Genomic DNA, 20,994 nt, shown 5'->3' on the forward strand with positions numbered 1-20,994 from the left:
TTCAGGTGTATTTCGGGGCAAAAAAAAACTTGAAATACACTTAACAAAACGGCAGCCAAATGCCAACAAATATCCTGCTTACTGAATTCAGGGAGAGTTTTTAAAAAAAATTTAAAACGGCGCATAAAAAAAGCATGTCACTTCTTCAGCTGTTTTTGGACCTGTTTTTCATTGTGTCAATGGAAAAACAGCTCCAAAAACGGCTCCAAAAAAACGCCTCTAAAAACGTTTTTAGCTTCAAAAACTACTGAAAATAGCGTCGTAATTTTCAGCCGTTTTTACTTCTGCGAGTGAGCATACCCTTATAAATGCTGCACTGCAACATGCAACCAGTAACATGCTCTGAAACAATATCATCATCAATATCATCATCATCAATCTGCAACGCACAAGCAGTTACAGCATCACACCATAGTGGCGCTACATTTATCTGTGAGTCACTATGTCTGGTCTAGCAATGTTTCACCATCTCTATGGTACCTCCTGTCTATCCCGCTCTTAAACCGCTCTCTATGGTCAGTCTCCGCCCCCCAAACACACACACGCACACACACAGAGCTATATACACGCAGCCGGGGGCGGAGGTCGCGGTGACGTCACTGCTGTCTTGTTGCTCAGCTGATTGCAGTCCGGTAAACATCTTCCGTGACAGCGGAGAACCCGGCGATGGACGTGGGAGTCCTGCACTGCAGCGCCTGAGCGACCTCGCCTTCCTGCCGTCGATGAGGTAGGGGGTGTGGGCAGGGTGAGGCTACCTATACAACTCTAGGAGTATTCCGACTGTTTTGGGACAGCTGCCCCCCCCAGTACTGGAGCTGTCCTGTGTTATTATATATAATAATTGTCCGTGCCCCTCCTCCCCTCCCACCATAGGGACAATGATTGTGTTCCAGGGATACGGTTGTTGCGATCTTTTTGCGTCAGTGTGTTTTTCGCTATGTTGATTGTTTGCATTAGGCGACATAGAAAATTATGTCGTGATGTAATTAAAGCTTAAATATTGTCTAATGCCATGCTCTGCAACTTTCTAATATACTATGTGTGTCAATTCAGCGCCATTTTCAACATCTCTGCTTGCTTCAAGTGAATAAAAGCCTGGGTTGCCTTAACATGTCTCACAGCTGAGAGTTTACAACAATTGTATCCAGTCTTGACACGTCATCGGCACATCCTCCACCCCCCCCCCCCCCCCATTGAATAGCGTCCGTGTGCTGCGCATGGAAATCACGCGCAGCACACGGACCCATTGATTTAGCGTCCGCTGCGTGATCACTGCATGTCCTATATTGGTGCGTTATCACGCACCTGCGCGCCTATTGAAGTCAACGGGTGCGTGATTTGCGCTTCAATTCTATTGAAAATAATTGTTCTTTGCGAGTGCGTGAATAACGCATGCCTATTGCAGAGCACACTGATGCATAACGCCACACACTGATGCATAACGCCACACACTGATGCATAACGCCACACACTGATGCATAACGCCACACACTGACGCGCATGAATCTGATACGCTCGTGTGAATGTAGCCTTATAGTGTGCTACATTGGGGGACATTACCAGGAGTAATTGCAGAGTAGCATGCGGGCACCATATACCCCAAGATGGCACACTCCGATTGAGGAATACCCCAGACTTTACCTTTCTGCATGAAAAACGGCAGGTCCGTTGTGCGCAGTGCCACTTCTTAAAAGACGCGCCCCCTTTTTTAGTGACCAATATGAAAATTGGTCACTAAAGGCTTCATGAAGGTGACGTTCAGCGCCATTCTTTTACATGCAAGGAATGCTGGGAGATGTTTGGAGGATATTATATTTGACGTTCAGAAAATTTGAGGTTTGTTTTGTAAGGCCCTTTATAAAGCCCTTCTATAATGTGCGCGTGGTCTGACCTGGCAGAGAAATTGTTGTTCGTGTTTTTATCAAATTTAAGCTGCACCCCCGAAACTCAAACCTGTCAGAAAAGAGGAAGCGGAGGATGGGTGCCGGGGGACGGGCTGCTGGAACCCTCAAATATTAGTATTTAGTTGTGTTGTATGCGTCCAATAAAGCTGCTCCTTGCACGATAGATAAATATGAGAGATTATGAGACCGATATGAGAGATGGTGGATATTAAATAGATGGGTAGATGGATATTAGCCTGAGTACCATCGTTTTGACGGAATTACCGTAGTCGACTGCGCTATTCATTCCGTCAAAAGGACGGATCCCTTGTAAAACCGTGCCAAACGGAAAACATTTGCACCCGATCTGTCACAATTGAAATCAATGGTGATTCAAACGGAAACCTATGGTTTCCCTTTTGTTTCAGTCAGGGCTCTGTTCTTACGGGAAGCTCAGACGGAACGCCAGAACGGGACCGTGACGCAGATGTGAATGAAGCCGTCAATGCAGTAGATATGAGGATAGATGAATATTAGATACAGTAGATATGAGAGGATAGATATTAGATACAGTAGATATGAGAGGATAGATATTAGATACAGTAGATATGAGGATAGATGAATATTAGATACAGTAGATATGAGAGGATAGATGAATATTAGATACAGTAGATATGAGATACAGTAGATATGAGAGGATAGATATGAGATACAGTAGATATGAGAGGATAGATATGAGATACAGTAGATATGAGAGGATAGATATCAGATACAGTAGATATGAGAGGATGGATATTAGATACAGTAGATGAGAGGATGAATATTAGATACAGTAGATATGAGAGGATGGATATGAGATACAGTAGATATGAGAGGATGGATAATAGATACAGTAGATATGAGAGGATAGATATCAGGTACAGTAGATATGAGAGGATGGATAATAGATACAGTAGATATGAGGATAGATATTAGGTACAATAGCTGAGAGTATAGATAGATATAGTAGATATGAGGATAGATGGATATTAGATAAGTAGATATGAGAGGATGGATATTAGATACAGTAGATATGAGAGGATGGATATTAGATACAGTAGATATGAGAGGATGGATATGAGATACAGTAGATATGAGAGGATGGATATGAGATACAGTAGATATGAGAGGATGGATATGAGATACAGTAGATATGAGAGGATGGATATGAGATACAGTAGATAGATATAATAGGATAGCTAGATAGGTACAGTAGATATGAAAGGATAGATATTAGATACAGTAGATATGAGAGGATGGATAATAGATACAGTAGACAGATATAATAGGATAGCTAGATAGGTACAGTAGATATGTGAGGATAGATATCCGTTACAGTATATGAGGATAGATATCAGGTACAGTAGATATGAGAGGATAGATATGAGATACAGTAGATATGAGAGGATAGATATTAGATACAGTAGATATGAGGATAGATGAATATGAGATACAGTAGATATGAGAGGATGGATATGAGATACAGTAGATATGAGAGGATGGATATGAGATACAGTAGATATGAGAGGATGGATATGAGATACAGTAGATATGAGAGGATGGATATGAGATACAGTAGATATGAGAGGATGGATATGAGATACAGTAGATATGAGAGGATGGATATGAGATACAGTAGATATGAGAGGATGGATATGAGATACAGTAGATAGATATAATAGGATAGCTAGATAGGTACAGTAGATATGAAAGGATAGATATTAGATACAGTAGATATGAGAGGATGGATAATAGGTACAGTAGATATGAGAGGATAGATATCAGATACAGTAGATATGAGAGGATGGATATGAGATACAGTAGATATGAGGATAGATGGATATGAGATACAGTAGATATGAGAGGATGGATATGAGATACAGTAGATATGAGAGGATGGATATGAGATACAGTAGATATGAGAGGATGGATATGAGATACAGTAGATATGAGAGGATGGATATGAGATACAGTAGATATGAGAGGATGGATATGAGATACAGTAGATAGATATAATAGGATAGCTAGATAGATACAGTAGATATGAAAGGATAGATATCAGATACAGTAGATATGAGAGGATAGATATGAGATACAGTAGATATGAGAGGATAGATATGAGATACAGTAGATATGAGAGGATGGATAATAGATACAGTAGATATGAGAGGATGGATATGAGAGGATAGATATCAGATACAGTAGATATGAGAGGATGAATATTAGGTACAGTAGATATGAGAGGATAGATATGAGATACAGTAGAAATGAGAGGATGGATATTAGATACAGTAGATATGAGGATAGATATTAGATACAGTAGATATGAGAGGATAGATATCAGGTACAGTAGATATGAGGATAGATATGAGATACAGTAGATATGAGAGGATGGATATTAGATACAGTAGATATGAGAGGATGGATATGAGAGGATAGATATCAGATACAGTAGATATGAGAGGATGAATATTAGGTACAGTAGATATGAGAGGATGGATATGAGATACAGTAGATATGAGAGGATAGATATCAGATACAGTAGATATGAGAGGATGGATATGAGATACAGTAGATATGAGAGGATGGATATTAGATAAGTAGATATAATAGGATAGATAGATATGAGATAGATAGATATACAGTAGATATGAGTAGATAGATAGATAGATAGATAGAAAGGGCCCCACATCTATATCTATCCACTGTATCTAATATCTATGATTATCATTTGCTCTTGAATTGTACAATCGGAGACGGACTGGTTGCTAGGCATGAGCTGCCTGAACCCCTTTGAAAAGATTGTGGTCGTTAGGCATTGTGTCCTTAGCAACCAGTCAGACATGACACGTGCCGACATAAGAGTAGGGATAAAACCGCTTGACCGCGACCACACCATGCCAGTATTAACCCCTTCCCTACACAGCTTTTTTTCCATTTTTCGTTCTTGTTTTTTTCCTCCCCACCTTCAAAAGACCATAACTTTATGTTACTGTCGATATAGCCGTATGCGGGATTATTGTTTAAAAGACAAGTTGTAGATTGTATTGCCACTGTTGATTGTACCATATAATTTACTGGGGTGGGGTGGAAAGGGAAAAAAAAATGTGATTCCTCCAATATTTTTGGGTTTTGCTTTTACGGCATTCCGCGGTAAACATGACATGTTAGTTTTATTCTGCGGGTCAGTATAATTTCTGCCATATCAAATTTAATTACATTTTTTTTTATTTTTTTTATTTTTTTTTTAAGGTTTACAAATTTATTTTGTATCGTATTCTGGGAGCCGTAACTTTTTTTTTTATTTATCTCTCTGTGGATGGATTTGTGTGAGGGATTATTTTTTGAGGGGCGAGCTGTAGTTTTTATTGTTACCGTTTTGGGGTTCATGAGACTTTTTGATCCACTTGATTTTGTGGGAGATGAGGTGACTAAATGATTCTGCAGTTTTTTATTTTTATATTTTTTTTTACTACGTTCACTGCGTGGGTTAAATAATGTTCTACTGTAATTGTTCCGACTTACGGACATGGCCATTTATGTTTATTTCTTTACGTTAGTTTAGGGGGAAAATTTGTTCTTTTTTGTAAACTTTTTTTAATGTTTTGTATTTTTTGTACATTATTAAAAACTTTAACTGTTCTTAGTCCCCCCAGCAAACTTGATCTAGCAATAATTGGATCACTGGCACAATATACTGTGATAGTTATGTATTGTATTATATTATATTGTGATGTTCACCAGATCAGGGCTTAAAAGGGTTTTCCCATCAGGGATGTTTATGACACATCCACAGGATAGGTCATAAATGTCAGATAGATGCGGGTCCCACCTCTGGTCTCTAGAGAGGGATCCCCCTAAACCCTGTTCTACTGCTCTGTGCTCCGGCTGACGCATCTGGAACCCGACCATGAAGAAGAAAACAGTAACTCGCTGAGCGACGCTGTTTCCGTAAGTCCCATAGTAGTGAATGGCAGTTATGGAAGCCGCGTAGCATGCGAGCTCCGCTGTTTTCGTAATTCATGGTCGGAAATCACACGCTTCAGCCACAACAAAGAGCAGTAGAATGGGGTTCAGGGGGCCCCGTTCTAGAGATAGGTGCAGGTCCCAGAGGTGGGACCCGCATCTATCTGACATTTATGGCATATCCTGTGAATATGTCATAAATGTCCCTGATGGGGAAACCCCTTTACTATCGACAGAAGGATGGCAGACCTGACGGTCTTAATTAGGCCCCCAGACTGCCATGACAACCATCATCACTACCCGTGATCGCATCGGGTAGTGATGCGGTTGCTATTGATCACTGCATCTAAGTGGCTAAACAGCTGGGATCTGGGTTATCTCTGATCCTGACCGTCACAGAATGGTGTCGGCTGTAACAAGCCGCCGATACCCGCTGAGTATGAAGCCATCTCAGCTGGTCACCCTCTCCGTATTTCCCCCCCCCCCTTCCTGTCCAAGACATACAGTTCTGGTCGGGAAGAGGTTAATGTTGTTGTCTCCGTATAGATTACTACAAACTGACGTCGATCCGGGTTCTGATGGAAACCTATGGCGAGCCAGACATTTAATGTGGTATTACGTTGCACGTGGACCTGTCGAGTTGCCAGAGTGGCTCAGTCCTGGCTCATAGAGGGCATCCCTCATAGGGAATATGGGCAGGGGTTGTCTTCACTTACATTAGGGTTAAAGCTACAAATCCCTTAGAATAATATTTGCCCCCTTCTTTCTTTCTTTCTTTCTATCCATCCATCCATCCATCCATCCATCCATCCATCCATCCATCCATCCTTCCTTCCATCCTTCCTTCCTTCCTTCCTTCCTTCCTTCCTTCCTTCCTTCCTTCCTTCCTTCCTTCCTTCCTTCCTTCCTTCCTTCCTTCCTTCCTTCCTTCCTTCCTTCCTTCCTTCCCTATGGTTTCTGATTAAACAAGTTTTGTCACGTGATATGAGAGGCGGCCAGCGCAGTGCGGTCACATGAAGTTTTCTAGGGGTTCATACGTCTCCGATACCTGAACACACACATTACTCCAGCCGGAAACCAGTGTTGATGTTGAGGATCAGAAATGACTTATGTAACATCCGTGCAGCTGTGTGGATAGGACACCTGCATTACATTACCCTGGGGCATAGCTGCAGGACGGGGGCTGACAAGGGAGGTGCTACGGATGCTTTGTATGGGGTACTGGCACACATCAATAAGTTTCGGGGTACTTCCGTGGCATAACTTCCATAGAGCAGACCATGCCACTGTTATGGGCCCATTGTGGAAGAGGACCAACACTGCATTGCTGCTTCTACTTCACAACACACAATTTTAGTATTTTTCTCCAACCACCACTAGAGAGAGCTCAGGGCATAGAGATTTTTACTGCTCACATTGAGTTCGATACTAGCCGTATAAATCCATATGCACTGAGCTCCCCCTTGTGGTGGCTGCAGACAGCCTCAGTTTTATTATTTACAGTGTAAAGGGAAGCAGGGGATTTAGAGATCACTGGAGACATTTATCAGTGTATTTATGACAATTTTCAGGCATAAATTAACCCCTTCCTACACTGTTCCACATTTACGGCACAGGTGGAAATTGATGGCTCCGTGATAGCGCGGGTTCAGGAGCTCTGCCCATAATTTACTCGCATGTGTCAGCTGTAACTTAAGCTGGACATCCCGTGGTAACGACCAGTAGAGAGAGAATTCCAATCCTGGCCATTTAATCATAATAATCTTTAGCGGCAACGTATTCCACAGCGCTTTACAATTAGGGACGTAACAAACAAGTAAAATAAATAAAACAAAAGAAGAAACCGTATCCGAGTCATCTCTGCCCATAAGAGCTTACAATCTAAAAAGAAAGGAGGACACGATAAGAACATGGTGATAGTTCTGTCCAGGGACCTGCTCCTTCTGGTGGAGCCTTCAGGCTGGCCATTACTTTATTCCTATCCGTGATACAATGGCAGACATAATCCATTGCAATGCAGCAAGTTCAAGTCCCCTAGTGGGACTAAAAAATAAAAAAAAAGTTATGACGTTTTTTTAAATAAAAAATAGTCTAAAGTAAAAACAAAGTGTTTGTATTGGACAAAAATGTAAAAAAACAAAACAATAAGCAGCTCCATATGGTATGGCTGCAATCCTAACAAGTCGCAGAATAAAGTTAACACGTTATTCATACCGTGCAGCGAACGGCATAAAAACAAATCCCAAAAACCATCATGGTTGTTTTTTTCCCCATGCGGCATATGCTGGTAAAACGGCTACAACTCTCTTCACTCTTATAGGCTCTTTATATATATATATATTTTTTTGACCCAGGGCTATTGACGGTCATTAAGGGGTTAACTCCTATGTACGGACTGCGCCCAAACAACATCCGTATGAATATGACCTACGTGAATAAAGTTATTTTCTCCAAAGCTGCTTTCAGAAATGTGCTGGTTGCCCTTGGAAACAGACAGCGGACTCCACCCTGTCATGAGACATACGACTGGACAGCTGAACGTTCACTGTCATATCCACTCCCACAATGCACTGCTCCCTGGGAATAGGATACCAGCAGAATTCTGAGTTTAGCTCCTGACAGAAGAAAACCTCCTGTGGCTCAGGATCAGCGCATAATGTGTAAACAAAGTATATCCAAAGTTACTGGACTGGTTATGTAGATCTGATCTGTACGGCGTTGTTTACCCTGTAGCCTTATTATTACATTCCTACTGCTTATTCATGACACGTGAATCGCTGTATAATCCTCACACATTTCTGCCGCCTCAGGGGAGGACATTTATTAAATCATGGTAGACTGGTGTGAAGTCCTCTGGTTGATTTGTATTGACCCCAGTTATACCCGTCTCCGATTCCGCAGGGCAGGGCAGATAGACTTGTATCCTTCAAGACCGGCAAGATGTGGCTGAAGCTATTCCTCCTCCTCATCTACTTCCTCATCCTCTTCGTCCTGGCAAGGTTCTTCGAGACCATAGTGTGGTATGAGACGGGTATTTTTGCCAGCCAGCTCGTGGACCCCGTGAAATTAAGTTTTCGCCAGCTGAAGACCATCCTGGAGTGTCGGGGGCTGGGGTATTCCGGGCTGCCGGAGAAGAGAGATGTCCGGGAACTGGTGGAGAAATCAGGTGACAGAACTAAGAATGTTCTTATTGTTTATTGTCTCGTACATGTCTGGTCACCGCTACGATTAGATGGTCAGCTCTTCACTGTCAAGTATGTAATGCATGTCAACAGATTCTTCCTGATATTGTGGCTGGCAATAGGGGCACATTGTGGTTGGTATTGTATTGGGGAGGTGGCACATTGTGGCTGGCATTGTATAGGGGACACTGGAGGGGCACAGTGGCTTGCAATGGGGGAAAAGACACTGGCTGGCACAGTATGAGGGTAAACACTGGCTGTAATGAGGGGGGGGGGCACTGGTGCTTGTGCGGTATGGGGAGGGGAGCACTGTGCCAGTAATCGGGGGTCCACTATGATTTGTGTAGTATGGGGATGTCCACCAGGGCTTGTGCAGTATGGGGGAGAAACACGGTGACTGCCGCTCTCTGGGGGACACTGGCTTGCACTGTATGGATATGGGCCACTATGGCTGGCTCAGTTTTGGGACACTTGCTTGTGCAGTATGGGGGTCACACACTGTGACTGACTCTGGGGCAGGGAGCACACTGGCTGGTGCTCTATCGGGCAAAGGGCACACTTGGTGGGGGAGCAATGCCAGCTGACAAATGCTGCATGCAGCCACCTTCTACTGCTGTTCGGGGGGCACACGGCCTCTGCTGCCTTAACCCTTTAAGGATGTTTTTAAGAAATCTATATTTATAGTGCGTGTGTCTGATGGTGGAGGGGCTGCGACTGCTGTTCTCCAGCTCTGGCCTGCATGTCTTCACCTTACTGTATGGTTATCTGTTATTTTTGCTGCTATTATTCCCCCTGCAAGATCCGTCCTTCCACCCACTGTCAGTGCAGAACAGGACGGCACTGCCAACCATGGGTAGGGCTGGAGACATATTGGTGAGGGAAGGGGCATTGTTTTGTAGTGGATTTGTTGACCGATGTGTATTAAGAAGTCCTGACTTCTGCGCCGTGCGTCATTCTTACTGTTCCTTTTCCTGCATTGTATGGCTAGTTGTAAATTATTACGTGTTATTTCTCAATGAATTATGGCTCGGGCCCTGTTCCTGATTTTATGGCATAGAATATGATCAGCTAAACATCTTGACTTTTTTCGAACACATAAAAGAAAAAAGAACTTTTCAGTATACTAATTTTCTTTCTTCCACCACTCCTCACCACAGCGTGCTTCCTCTTGTACGTAATGATGACCTGGCCACGGCGTGCTGATGTCCTCTTGGAGGACACATCACCACGTACGTGAGAAAGAAAGAGTTGGAGGCCCAATGAAGAAAAAAAATCCAAAGGGTTTTTTTTTTTTCATTTTTTTTTTAATCATAAAGGGTAATTTATAGGTCTATAAAATCTATTTAAAGATGTTATCTCCTTACAGACAACACCTTTTTAATGTGAAAGCCGCAACGGGCTCGGCAGATGCGACTGGCTATACGTTTCACCCGCAGTGGCCACCACAGGGGAAACCTAGTATTACATGGAGCCATTCAAAAGGATGGCGGGCATTTAGATAAATGGACAAACACGTAATGCATGGTCACACAGAGTTCTTCATAGTGGGAACTTATTGCTGTTGCTAATAGAGTGGGATCCAAAGCAGGGGACCCCCAATCTGTGATGTCCATATGCCCTAGTAATGCATGTAGACAGGGGTTGTCCAAATGGCACAACCTCTTTAGCGTGTGTCAAGGGGAAGCAGACTTATTGTGTCAGAAAAACAGAGCTCCGATCCCTGTAATGATAGTTTATTAAATTAATCCAAACAGAGTTTTCAGCCTATTTAGAGGAAATAATGAACACAACAATACGTACGCTAGGACACCCCAATCAAATGAGATCCGGGGGTTTTTGTTTTTCTTTTTAATCTGAAAATGTATTCAGTGTAGTCATTGTTTTGTTGCGGAAATGCATGAGACGTTATTGTGACTGTCATTACCAGGAGATCTTATGGAAGGGGAGTTGTATTCTGCCTTAAAGGAAGAAGAAGCCTCCGAAGCCGAATCCAGCACCAACTTCAGTGGAGAAATGCACTTTTATGAGCTGGTGGAAGACACAAAGGATGGCATCTGGCTGGTGCAGGTAACTGGTTCTACTCCTGCATGCTATATATCACTGAAGACAGACAAATTGCTGGACATTGTGCTTCCCATATAGACACATTTATGAAACCATTGTCTCCTGAAGACCGCCCCTTCCCATATTCTCTATTAGGGCGTATGGACATCATTGAGGGGGGTCCCCTGCTCGGAGCCTCTCTGGCAGACCTTACCCATCTATGTATCTATCTGAATGTCCGGCCTGTAATACGTGGCCAGACGTTGGTTAGAAAAACCGGACTTCTCTTCATGATACATCACTTTTAAGGGCTTTTGCACACGACCGAGTGCCGCTCGGCCTGTTTTTCACGGCATCCGAGTGGCACCTGATAGTTTTCATGGACCCGTTCACTTTAGTGGGTGAATCGGGTCAATGAAAATGGATTCAACTCTCCAAACCATGGAAAGATAGAACATGTCCTATCTTTCCACGAATGGGTCTCGGACGGCACACACCGTTTTTTCAAGAGCCAATTGTTCAACTGCAATTTGAATACTGCAGCTCGGTCGCTATTCAGTGACCGGAGCCAGCTATCGGCAATATCGTCCAGTGCCCGGAAGCAGCCGGAGCAGCTGATCGGTGCGGGGTCCTGGTGTCAGACCTGCACCGATCTTATACTAATGACCTATCTGGTGGATAGGTCATCAGTTGTCCGGTTTCTGGGCAACCACTTTAAGTTCCAGGCCAGCTATATTGATTTTGTCATGAAGCCTGAGGAATGGGCTGTAGTAGGGCCAGCAGGGGGCGGTATGGACTCTCCTCGTCACCAAGGGAGTTGACTTGGGGCTTCTCCGGGGAGCAGAGTCTAAGGGAACCCCCGGTCTTCAGATTTCAGTTCAGGAATCTGGGCTTCGCTGCAGGGGAACCCCAGGTCGCTACCCCCAGTATACCCTCCCTTGGTGATGGCTGACGTAACAGAAGCGAGTGGTCTGCAGTGCTAAAGGTCAGGGCATGCTTTCGGAAGTTCGTAACGGTAATACGTAGCAATAGGGCAGGTGGCAGGCACGGATGGTCAAAAACAGGCAAAAGGTCGGTACACAGGAATTCAAAAACAAGACTGTAGGCATAAACTAGGAACTCAAGGGAACCAAATTGCTCTGGGAAGGAGTCCAGGGCAGGAAGATCCTTTGATATCAGGGTGTCTGGGGAAACTAGATTTTGGCACTGGCCCTTTAAGAATGCATCGCACATATGCACTAGGATCCAGTGGAGAACGTTGGTGGTTGCTAGAGGCAGAACAGGAGGAAGAGGGGGGCAGCGTGGATCTCGGCATTGGGGACCGGTAGGTATGGCACGGTGGGGATAGGGGCGCGCTACCGATCTTTTTAAAACGCAAGTAGGAGCAGAAATTAGCTACTTTCTGTCACTAATGTCACAGTTAAACAACACGTTTCAAATATATCACTGGGGTAAAAAAAAAGTTATATGCAGCAGGTGCAATTGAAGCCATAGACAGAAACCGCCTATGGCTCCCAGTGAATACGCCAAACTACCCGTAGATGCTCCATTGACCCGGCGGTCCCTGCAGGAGGAATGTGGTATTACATGGACGATCCTGTAAGCAGTAACTGTAACGTTTTGGCAACATAACCGATATTGCAGCAGTAATCTGTAAACCTGTTTGTCTACGTTGCCTTTGTTTGTTATATCTGACTAGTGTTGACTTCTGTCTCAGGTTTGTTTCTAGGTGAAAGGTTCTGTGTGCACTCCTATCATCCTGCTGTATTACCGGACTACACTACCGGGCAAATGGGAGGGAGGAATCTATGTTTATTAGGCTCCGTTCACACTGGTATCATGGATTCGCTTTATAACAGATGCCGTGCCGGATCCATCACACGTCAAAACAATGGAAACTCCTAACAGATCCCATTATAAGTCAATGGGAGTTTTCGTTGAGCTTTTTGATGATTTGGCCGCAAGAATAGCGCTTTTAGTTCTGCTAAGTTGTTTTTCTGAAGTCGCGAAAATTCCTGGAAAAAGCTGCTTGCTGCGTACATAAACATTCAAATGCGGGAAAGGGTTAAAGAGTCTCTGTCACCAGATTATAAGTGCCCTATCTCCTACATAATCTGATCGGCGCTGTAATGTAGAGAACAGCAGTGGTTTTTATTTTGAAAAACGATCATTTTTGAGCAAGTTATGAACCATTTTAGATTTAGTTTCTTAATGCCCAACTGGGCGTGTTTTACTTTTGACCAAGTGGGTGTTGTAAAGAAGTGTATGAGGCTGACCAATCAGTGACCAATCAGTGTCATACACTTCACATTGTTCCAGCCCAGCATGATCCACAGCACAGTGAGATTGTGCAGTGAAAGAAGCTGGGCTGCAACAATGAGAAGTGTGTCACTGATTGGTCACTGATTGGTCACTGATTGGTCAGCCTCATACACTTCTTTACAACACCCACTTGGTCAAAAGTAAAAACACGCCCAGTTGGGCATTAAGAAACTAAATCTAAAATGGTTCATAACTTCCTCAAAAATGATCGTTTTTCAAAATAAAAACCACTGCTGTTATCTACATTACAGCGCCGATCAGATTATGTAGGAGACAGGGCACTTATAATCTGGTGACAGAGACTCTTTTTAAGATTAAACGGGCCCCTCTTGCTTTTGAGGACACCATGATCATTACTGATCGGATAGGTAAAATGGCCACAGGAGTGCACCAGGATATACATTTTCTTTGTACATTGTAAAATTCTTTATATAATTTAGAAATGCACCTCTCTCCTTACCTGCAGGTGGTTGCAAATGACAGGAGTCCTCTCGTAAGTAAAGTCCATTGGGAGAAGATGGTGAAAAAAGTGACCAAATTTGGCATTCGGACTGGAACATTTAACTGCTCCAGTGATCCCAGGCGAGTGCTTCATTGTAGTGCTTTGCTTTTTTTCATTCATGTTAGGCCTTATTCACACGGCCCTGTTCGGTCTGAGATATGGACAGCATGTCAGACGCATTTCACAGACCGTAGGAGAGTTCAGGAAGCCTAGCGTCCTAGTCATCCATGACACGGAGTCACTGCCTCCCCGCGGGATTACCATCCGTATTGAAAACCGGATACAGGATGGGACAGTACTGCCGTGGTGAGGCAGGGACACCTTACATCATACATAACTAGGATGCTAGGAGTATGACTCCCTGAACTGTGGTTGTTCTGGGAAATTCGGCCAACATATGGTCCGTATCTCACGGAACGAACCCGGCCATGTGAATAAGGTCTTAAAGGGGTTTTCCTGTTTCAGACATTTATGGCCTATCCAGGCACAGCGTGATCTAGAAGATGAGATCACGCTGTGTAGGGAAAGGGAGTGAAGCTGTATGATGCTGACAGCACAGCGTTGTACAGCCAACACAGACACCGCTCCCAGTGGAACCTCCGTGTTACCGCTCCTTTGGCTAGTATAGCATAATAAGAAGCTCATACCTCGTAAAGTAAAAAACGGATTGGGATACAAATTACACGGACATCTACAGCGTGACCGCGCTTTACTAAACAGGTGACAGGTCCTCTTTTAAATTGTGCCTGTACTTTCATAAAAGTTTTAACATGTCATAATGACATGTCAGAAGCTTTTGATCCGTGGAGGTCCGAGCACGGAGACCGTCACCGATCACTAAAACGAAGCGGCAGAAGCGCTGAGCCGCTTTGTTTCAGATCCTCTTTCCAAGGAAAGCCGAGCGAGCGGTATACCAGCTCCTAGACTTTCTATTGAGACCGTACGCCGCTGCTGATCAGAAACTAGCACTTCAGCTTTGTTTTAGCGCTCAGTGGGGGTCTCGGGGCTTGAACCAATCAAAACTTCTGACATGTTAAAAGTTTAGTCACCCTTTAATATGAAAGTGTTAGAAATAAAGCGCTGTACACCTGCCATCATTACTATGTAATTGAGAACAATAGAAGTCATGATGTCATAAACTGGTTATATTTTCGTTACTCCATTCTTTTGAGGAACTTTCTCTGATAATCCTCCACCTTAAAGATACAGGCCGTGGGGAAACCATTGCCCATAGCACTCAATCCAATTCTATCATCATTTTATTTTTTATTTTTATTAAAGGCCCTTTTGAAAAAATAATAAGCAGTGAGTTATTGGTTTTCTCCTCCACTCTTCATTTGCGCCAATCTTGATAAATCTCCCTTTGTTAGTACGGAAAAATACTTTGTGACTTGCAATAGCCCTTAAGTTTTACTCTGGTGATCCTCATGTACTTGGCTTTTATTTTACTCTTTCCAGGTATTGCAGGAAGAGGGGATGGGTAAGATCAACGCTTATTATGTCCGTGCCCCAGACCAACACTTCAAAGGGGAAAGTCATGCTCAAAGAGTACAGTGGCCGTAAAATCGAAACGGAGCACATTTTCAAATGGATTACTGCCCATGCCGCTTCACGCGTCAAAACCATTTACAACTCCGAACATCTAAAGGAGGAGTGGAACAGGAGCGACCAGTACAAGGTCAAGCTCTACCTGTTTGCAAATCTCGATCAGCCTCCAGCTTTCTTCTCTGCGCTGAGCGTTCAGTTTACTGGTAGAGTAGAATTTATATTCGTCAATGTTGGAAACTGGGATAACACAAGTTACACGGCGGAAATCGGCATATCAAGAACACCATCTTACGTTTTGAAAACTCCCGAGGGAATATACAAATATGGGAATAATACAGGGGAGTATGTTTCCCTAAGAGCCATGGATTCCTTTCTGCGCACATTACAGCCAGAAGTCAATGACTTGTTTGTGCTCAGTTTGGTTCTGGTGAACCTCATGGCTTGGATGGACTTATTTATTACTCAAGGAGCCACCATCAAAAGATTTGTGGTCCTGATCAGCACTTTGGGGACTTACAATTCCTTGCTTATTATTTCCTGGTTACCAGTTTTAGGCTTTCTGCAGCTACCTTACCTTGATAGCTTTTATGAGTACAGTCTGAAACTACTTCGGTACTCAAACACCACCACTTTAGCTTCATGGGTAAGAACCGACTGGATGTTCTATTCTTCTCACCCGGCTCTCTTTCTAGGCACTTATCTTGGTCATGGGTTGCTCATTGATTACTTTGAAAAGAAAAGGCGGAGGAGTACCAACAATGCCGATGAAGCCAACGCTAATAATCTTGAGTGGTTGTCCAGCCTTTGGGACTGGTACACCAGTTACTTGTTCCACCCAATTGCTTCTTTTCATCAGTTTCCCAACAACTCCGATTGGGATGAAGATCCAGAACTTTTCCTTGAGCGTTTAGCATTTCCGGATTTATGGCTCCATCCTCTGATACCCACAGATTACATAAAAAATCTCTCTACCTGGCAATTTCGGTGTCCTAGTCATCACGTAGAAGGAGAGCTCTCCGAAAGTTCACAAGAAAGTGACAGTGACTCCGAAACTGAACAGTGTAGAGGGGCGACTTGCGGGAGTCTTCCTTTTAGTTGCCCAGAAAAGCCAACGTTAGAATCTGCTGACCAGACTTGCTCATGCGAAGAAGCACAAGCTGGTTCAAGTGGGTCCTGCACTAAAGACAACCGGGAACCGGACTGGTCCACATGGCCCGAGAACATGTTGCACTGTACAGAATGTGTTGTTTGTCTGGAGAATTTTGAAAACGGTTCTCTGCTTATGGGTCTACCGTGTGGTCATGTGTTCCATCAAAATTGCATTGTGATGTGGTTGGTAGGAGGTAGACATTGCTGCCCGGTTTGTCGATGGGCATCCTATAAAAAGAAACCTTTCACTCAGCAGTCGTCTTTGTCACGTCCTGCCCACTCTTAGCATCTGCCTTGTGACTGGAAGCTTCCTGGCCTGTAGCTGCTCGTATCTGTTAGAAAATTCAGTGGTTTGATGTCACGTCTTAGTACAGTGAACTAATGCACCTTATGTTAATGTCCTGATTCATTTTCTTGCCTTGCGTGTTAAGTGTAAATGCATATGTAAGCAAAAAATATATATATTTCTATGATTTTCACAAATTATATTCCTATTTCAGTGTATTTTTAAAAATAAGGATCTGCCAAATTGAAGGAAGAAGAAAATTTTTGTTGATTTTTTTTATTTTTGACTGTTCATTTCTACCATGCTCAGTGTTTCAAACGATTGTGAAGGTACGGAATGAAAGTCTGAACCTTTTCATATATATATATATATATATTTTTTTTTAATAAAAATTCAACCGTCTTCCGCTCTGATGTTCAAAGGGGAATGAGTTACAAAATTTTAATATCCGAATATTTATTAGTTTACAGTTTACGTTTTTTCCCTCACGTTTTTTAAGGCAAAATATTCGGTTCTAACCCGTATAAACTTTTTTTTTTTTTTTTTTTTTTTTTTAGAGCTCTAAAATGTCCCAGATAAAATGAGATTGAGTATCTACACATAGCAGTACAGGATCCAAGAACGTAGGAATACAGAAAAACTTAAAGATGCCAATGTCATCAATAGGGTCTTTTTTCCAGCCTTAAAGGGGTTGGTTGATAAGAGGGGGGGAATACAGCGCCACTCTTATACATGGGTTGTGACTGGTATTGCAGAATTCACTTGGTTGGGACTTTGCTGCAATTCTACCCATAGACAAGAGTGGCGCTGTTTCTGGCCAAAAAAATGAAAACCTTTACAACGCATGCAACGATCTCATATGGCACAAGTGATAAATAAAGGCAAACTTTTTTCTGAATTTCTTGTACCTTGGATACTTTATTTGCTAGATGTGTTTGTAGTGGTATACTCTACCAAGCAAGGTAACTGATCGCCATCTCATACGTTGTTGAGGACGGAGTATGTGGTAACTGAGGACGTGTTTTTGTACACCAATTTTTTTTTTAATAGCTACATCAGAAATAAGTCCCATAACCCCAAAAAGGTATTTAAAAAATTAAATAAAAAATATTGATAACAATGGCCTCTGACCATGGTAGTATCCTAACATGAGAACTAAAACAAATACTCTGGACCACCATCAGTACTCCGGACTATGCATAAATAATGTCTTCTCTTGAATGGACAAGTCGCTGCATTTTGAGAAATTCAAGTTTTGCAGATTTGCGAATCTGTTCATGCCTTTGTTGGGTATTAGAATGAATTTGTGTTTTTTTTTTTTTTTTTTTTTGATTGTTTTTTTTTAGGTTTGAGATTTTTGATGAATTTAAAGGGGTTCTTCGCTTTAGACAAGCCCTACTTGTTAGAGGGGTCCCTTACAATAAACTGATCATAAAGTGTCTCCCTGCTGGGGCCACGAGTAAAGAGCTGTCATCTATGGGGCAGGATTCTTTTATACGGACCAAAATGAGCTGTGAAAACGAGTGCCGATCAACAAGATCGCTCGTCGATTGGCGCTCGTTTGCTCCTTTCACAAGGAACTATGATCAGTAACGTATGAGGACGAGCGATCATTACTGCAATCACTCGCCCCCATACATTTCCCTATGTTGGCGGCACATCTCCCTGTTTACACAGTTTATTGGCCACATAAACAGGCAGATCAGCTGATGAACGAGTGTTTGCTTGTTAATCGGCTGATCGTTGCACACAGGGCAATAATCTGGAATGAGCATTAGCATGAACGCTCGTTTTCCCGATCATTCGCCTATCTAAAAGGGTCTTGAGTGTTTAATATCCCTGCAGCGCCACCACAGGGGAAATTAAGCATTACACAGTGTCCATTCGTATCAATGTGTTGTCTGCGCAATGCAGGATAGGACAAGTCCTCCAGACCAGGAGACGCTCTTTGTAACCGCTCTCCACTCTGGACAAGTGATAAGGATCCTAAATAGAGGACCCACCTCTATTAACTCAGAATTCTCTCTCTAATGTACTATATAATTTTTTTTTAACCTAGACAACCTTTTCAAGAACATAATAGGCGGATGGATTCTCCCATTGTATTTTATGGACTAGTGAATGAGACAAGACGCTGAATCAGATGATTATTTGTTAATCTGCAGTTACAGGTTTACCTGTCATTGTATAACTTGATGTGTTTTAGCAGGAGCTGAAGATCGAACGTGATAAGGTGCTTGGTTTAAACAATAGGGCTACGGTCTGTAAGGGCTCATTCACACGAACATGACTCTCGTCCGGGTGACGGCCATTAAAACAATGGCCGTCACACGGGCCCATGCACTTCAATGGGGCCATTCACACGACCGTTGTTTCAACGCCCGTTCCGTTGAAAAAAATAGGACGTCCTATTTTACTGTGTCACGCATCCCTCCATACACTGTAGTCTGTGGGGGATTCGTGACAACACGTCCCGCACGGGTCCACCTCGGACATGCAAAACAGCAGTTTTTCATGTCTGAGGTGGGCTACGTTCGTGTGAATATAGCCTAAGACTACATTCACACGAGCGTGACAGATTAACGCGTGTGAAAAATGCGCATAAAATCTGTGCGTAGCGGTTTACATCGGTGTGCTCTGCGAGTGGCATTTGTGTTTCACGTATTCGTAAGCACTTTTTTTTTCCCCAATGTAATTAATTGACGCGTAAAACACGGACAGTACACTGTTGTGTATCCTTGTGCTGGACATGGTTTCAATCACCCACTAACATGGGCGAGAACGCACCAATAAGGGTCTTGCAGTGATTTCACACAACGGACACTCGCCGCGTGAAAACCTACACATGTGTGAATGGCCCCATTGAAATCAATAGCTCTGTGCGTTGTTTCAACGAACAAGACCACGGATGAGAATCGCGCTCGTCTGAATGAGCCCTAAGACTGTACCTATTGTCTAATATTTATTCATCTAAATAGGTATAACATTTTGTGCTCCTCAATCTCATAATAACGAATTAGAGGGGTTGGCGCTCCCATTGTTCTGGTACGGAGCTTTAAATTCCCTGTGTCTCCAAAGAGTTAGTGGTTTTTCCCGTTTTATATAAATAAAGATAACTGTGAAAATAAATAAATGAAAAGTTCTGCAACTTTCTAATATACTTTTTGTTTCAATTTCTTACCGTTCTCAGGTTATGTGTTTGCTGGCGGTGAATAAGAACAATGTTTACATTCAGGGGCTGTAAACCCATACATACCTATCCAGTCTAGGCAATGCTCTGTGAGCTAAACACATCGTCAGTCTGGTGTCCTGGTTGTTGAGCTCACAGAGCATTGCCTAGACTGGATACAGGTAAATCATTAAAGGGGTTGTCCAGTCCCATCCCCAGGGTAGACCATCAATATCTGATCTGACTCTCGGCACCCCCACCAATCACCTGTGTTGAAGGGGCCGCGGCACTCGTACGGGCACTGCTTGGCCTTTATTTCCTTTTGCTGCTCACACTGTGAATCGCCGACACACTTGTAGCGATGGTTCACAGTATCACAGCCTTCTCCCATTGAAGTGAATAGGACAAGGCGGTAATTCTGTGAGCCGTCGCTACAAGTGTGTCGGCGATTTATAGTACGAGCAGGTAAGGAATGAAGGGGAAGCCGTGCTCGTACGCAGCCCCTTCGAATTAGCTGATTGGCGGGAGTCCTGGGAGTTGGACTCCGACCGATCAGATATTGATGGTCTATCCTGAAGATAATCCATCAACTTCCTAGGACTGGAAAACCCCTTTTAAGTACTGCTGATCAAGATAAGGAAGCATGGGTCAGTCATTGACAGATATCGCCATATTTATTGCATGGTTTTGCCCGATAAGTTTACTTGTGGCCCATTTTCTCAGACATTTGTAAACTTCCTCCACTTTTAAGCATCATCCACATCTGAAGTGTTAGGTTAGAGAAAACTGTTTGGTAGTCGCCTACAGCAGCAACGTAACAACGAAAATGATCCACCTTGTCAAAGCTCTCGATTCTCGCTGTGTTGAATGGTGCCATTGCCTATACTGGTTCCAGTACCTGCATG

The 20,994-nt window shown here is 43.2% G+C and overlaps 1 protein-coding gene across 1 annotated transcript; it reads left to right on the plus strand.

Moving 5' to 3' along the window:
- The first annotated feature begins 527 nt into the window (after positions 1–527).
- On the plus strand, positions 528–20,076 carry RNF103 (ring finger protein 103). Its single transcript, XM_075856451.1, has 5 exons — positions 528–727; positions 8,790–9,054; positions 10,998–11,137; positions 13,902–14,017; positions 15,396–20,076. Exons 2-5 carry the CDS (start codon positions 8,829–8,831, stop codon positions 16,918–16,920), a joined length of 2,007 nt encoding a protein of 668 aa, XP_075712566.1. The 5' UTR covers positions 528–727; positions 8,790–8,828; the 3' UTR covers positions 16,921–20,076.
- The last annotated feature ends 918 nt before the right edge of the window (positions 20,077–20,994 follow it).

This window comes from Rhinoderma darwinii, chromosome 1 (genome assembly GCF_050947455.1).
Source record: "Rhinoderma darwinii isolate aRhiDar2 chromosome 1, aRhiDar2.hap1, whole genome shotgun sequence".
NCBI lineage: Eukaryota > Metazoa > Chordata > Amphibia > Anura > Rhinodermatidae > Rhinoderma > Rhinoderma darwinii.

Bases quoted from the DNA above. Each gene is read 5' to 3' on its own strand.
- RNF103 (XM_075856451.1), top strand. From the start codon at position 8,829: ATGTGGCTGAAGCTATTCCTCCTCCTCATCTACTTCCTCATCCTCTTC. The intron at 9,055-10,997 runs GTGACAGAACTA...TGTCATTACCAG, and splicing joins GGAACTGGTGGAGAAATCAG to GAGATCTTATGGAAGGGGAG. The intron at 11,138-13,901 runs GTAACTGGTTCT...CCTTACCTGCAG, and splicing joins ATGGCATCTGGCTGGTGCAG to GTGGTTGCAAATGACAGGAG.